This window comes from Fopius arisanus, unplaced genomic scaffold (genome assembly GCF_000806365.1).
Source record: "Fopius arisanus strain USDA-PBARC FA_bdor unplaced genomic scaffold, ASM80636v1 scaffold00303, whole genome shotgun sequence".
NCBI lineage: Eukaryota > Metazoa > Arthropoda > Insecta > Hymenoptera > Braconidae > Fopius > Fopius arisanus.
Genome location: NW_011888042.1, coordinates 32811 through 36170, shown reverse-complemented (window position 1 = coordinate 36170; position 3360 = coordinate 32811). Strand labels below are relative to the sequence as shown.

Below are 3360 nucleotides of genomic sequence, written 5' to 3'. Positions count from 1 at the left end.
CTTTTCAGGTCCCCCCCCCGTAAATTCATGTCAATTTTCCCCAAAACAAATCTTAAATTATCTTCTATCCCCAAATATCGTGCCTTCGCCGGGAATTAATATATTAAATTCCCCGAACAAGGTCACAACATATTTTTTACTTGAGGGAATTAGACGGGGCACAGGACGGTGGGTGGACGGTGAAGGGGGGGGGGGGCGTTTTACATACTAGGATATTTTATTGAATGGTAGTTTAACCAATGGTCTGAGAGTTTTGCATGAAGGAATCTAGTGTGTGGGGCAGGTTATCAAAATGCATTTTTAGATAGAGCTCATATATGTATTATATATTAAAAAATAGGAAGGCGAAGGTCCTATATATGAGGAGACTTCATTGAATTGTTGTTTTATTCACATAAAAAACTACACAATACTGAGAAAACAGGCAATTTTTAATAAAAAGGAACATTTGCAAAATAATCTGAAAATTTTAAAAAACGTCGGGGTGGCCGAGGCACAACAGGGTACCTAAGAGACATTCATCATGCCCAAATCTCTTCTTTTCGACTAATTTTTTAATCCTGAAATGGTTAATTCGCGGCTCCTATATACTGGGGCTAGGGGCACAATGGGGCACTTGTAGCAAACTAAAAGACTCAACTCAATTTTTCTCGTTTTTTAGTTTTCATTGTCCGAAAGATGATAAAAAGAGAATTTTCAATCAATACTCGAATATATTCGAATGTAGTGATAGTTCAAATTTGAAGAGAACAAAGTACTTGAACAAATGAAAAAGAAATTTTTTTTCGTTTGCTGCTATATATTTATACAATTCAGATGTTTTTTAATGTCGAAACTGTTTTCAATCATTTACCAAATTTAACCTTGAATTATTCAGAATTTATTTTAGTAGCAAAGTGCTAAACTGTAATAAGTTCAAACCGAAATTTGCAACAATTGTACATTTATCTCATAAACGAGTAAAGATGAAGATTGGATAAGATGCGAGAAATGTCTTAGTTGGGCACAGGAGCCTTGTGCTGGAATTGACTGGATTTTGATGATAATTTTATGTGTTATTATTGTGTAAAATTTCTTTCTACTCGCATATATGGCGCACTATGCGCGCCTCATCCTACATATATGGGGTGTTCACTATTGATACAAAAAAAAAATTCCAAACTTCAAATAATATGCAAAAATTTTAAAAAAGATTATAAAAGAAATTTAAGATTATTATGAAAGAGAAGCAAGAAAGAAAAGATGATTATATATATTATATATTATATATTATGTATTGACTATTATCTATGTATACTTTGATATGCATTGCTTAGCTATATCCTAAAAAAAGCTGCCAACAAACGTTACATACTTTTTTTAAAAAATGAACAAATTAATTGATTAATCCTCTGAATATATTCTTTCAAAGATTTGTCAAGTTTGTTTACTGAAAAAGTTCTCTATTGCAGAATATCACATTATCATGTTTTTTTATAATATAAATGTTACTATTAAAAACGGGACGGCTTTCATTGACTTATCCGTGATCAAATAATAATTATGAAATCATTATAACAAGTGGGAAGAGTTATGGTTATGGTTATGGTTAAAAATACGGATTGGCATTTGCTGCCCTCTTGTCACCGAACCTACTGGGCTATTGTGGCTCCGTTTTCCATCTGATCCCTATAATTCTAGGCCAGCTTTTCTCACCAGTTTTAGGAGATTGCCGGCGTCTAGGTCCGCTACATAGCTTATGCCAGGGAAGGCGGTTCCCCAGCAATTTAGCCTTGTAGCGAGTGCAGGGCAGCTACAAAGTATATGCAGGCTGTCCTCGTCTACCTCAAGGCATAGTCTGCAGCGGGCATCGCTTTCGATGGCCATGTTTTTGCAGTGTGTCCTAAACCTACCATGTCCAGTGAGGAGCCTGATTGTGGTGCTCAGTTCCTCTCTTTTCATGTTGAGTACCTTTTCTGCCCTTTCCTTGTTTAGGGTTGGCATGAAGGCTTTGGATTTTCTGCAGGTTGTGATCTGCTTCCATCGCCCTTGGTGTTCCTTCCGGAGTTTGTTTTTAATTCGAGACATTTCGGTCGCGAAGAGGACTCCCACTGTCATGACCTGGTCATCATTTGACGCCCCATGCCTTGCCAGTTGGTCCGCTATCTCGTTTCCTTTTATGCCTTTGTGGCCCGGGACGCATGCCAAAGTTATTTTATTGGTTCCCCCTAGTGCTTCTATAGCTGCCACCGTCTCCCAGACCAGCTTCGATTCGGTGCTTGGTCTCTTTAGGGCTTTGATGGCGGCTTTGCTGTCCGACCAGACGTATATATGTTTTCTTGAGGTCGGTTTTGTTAGGAGAAACTCTATGCAATTTTTCATTGCAAGGATTTCTGCCTGAAAAACAGTGACAGGCGTATTTGACTGTGGTCTGAGCCTGAAGGTTCTTTCGACACCCTCCAGTCTTTTACCCAACGTGCCATGCCTATCGTGCAGATGGTTATGTCCAACACTTCATGTCTTCTGGAGTCCATGAAGGTTGGTTCTTTCCTTCTGTTCAGGATTTGGAGGTCTTTTTCCATAATGAAGTAATTTAGGGCTTCTCCTCTAGCATTGGTATTTGAGCTTCCCCACCTCAGGTGGTGTGAGTTCGCATCGCAACCAAGCAGAAGTTCCAGCCTTTCGTCCTTCACTTTTTTGACGAGTTCTTCGATCTCCCTTGTTGGGGGAGGTTCCATGGAATCATATGGCAGGTATGCTGATCCCGCTATGAATTCCAGGGCCTCGTTCTCCTCGGTGAGGACCTTGAGCTTCACAGCCGTGAGGTCCTCTCCGCTTTGTTGGTGTGAGAAGGTCGCCTGTGCGCCTTTTACTAACACACAGGTCCTAATCTTCTTTCCTTGGGTGTTCGAGTAAAAAATTTTTCCACACCCCCCCAGGCCCTTTACCACCCTGTTCACGAACCGTGGTTCTTGAATTAGGGCTATGGCTGTCTGCACCCCAGCTAGCGTCTTGCAGACAACTGCTGAGCCGCTTTTACTGTGGTGCAGATTAATCTGGATTATTTCTACTGACTTATGAACCATTTTTAGGTTCACGCGTCGATAGGTTTGTCCTTTTCCTCATGTCGGTTCTTCTCGAGCAACTTGATAGTTGCTCTTTGAGTCCCGCAGTGAGGTTTAAAATTGCAAGCCTCCAGGGCCCGCAGGGCTTGATCCCTGATCAGGGCAGCAAAGTGGGCACCTGTGGCTCCCCTTGTTTCGCTGCCTCTAATCAGGACCCAGTCACCTTTACGGTCGGGGTTCTGTCGTTCCATGAGCACGATTGCCTCCTGGGCGGTGACATCCTCGTCCCCAAGGTGAACTACCACCCGGTGTCGCT

General features: G+C 41.3%; 1 protein-coding gene across 1 annotated transcript; it reads right to left on the bottom strand.

The window, feature by feature from the left end:
* Positions 1-2357: 2357 nt before the first annotated feature.
* LOC105272805 (uncharacterized) lies at positions 2358-3065 on the bottom strand. The gene has a single exon (XM_011315030.1). It carries the CDS (start codon positions 3063-3065, stop codon positions 2358-2360), a length of 708 nt encoding a protein of 235 aa, XP_011313332.1.
* Positions 3066-3360: the final 295 nt, after the last annotated feature.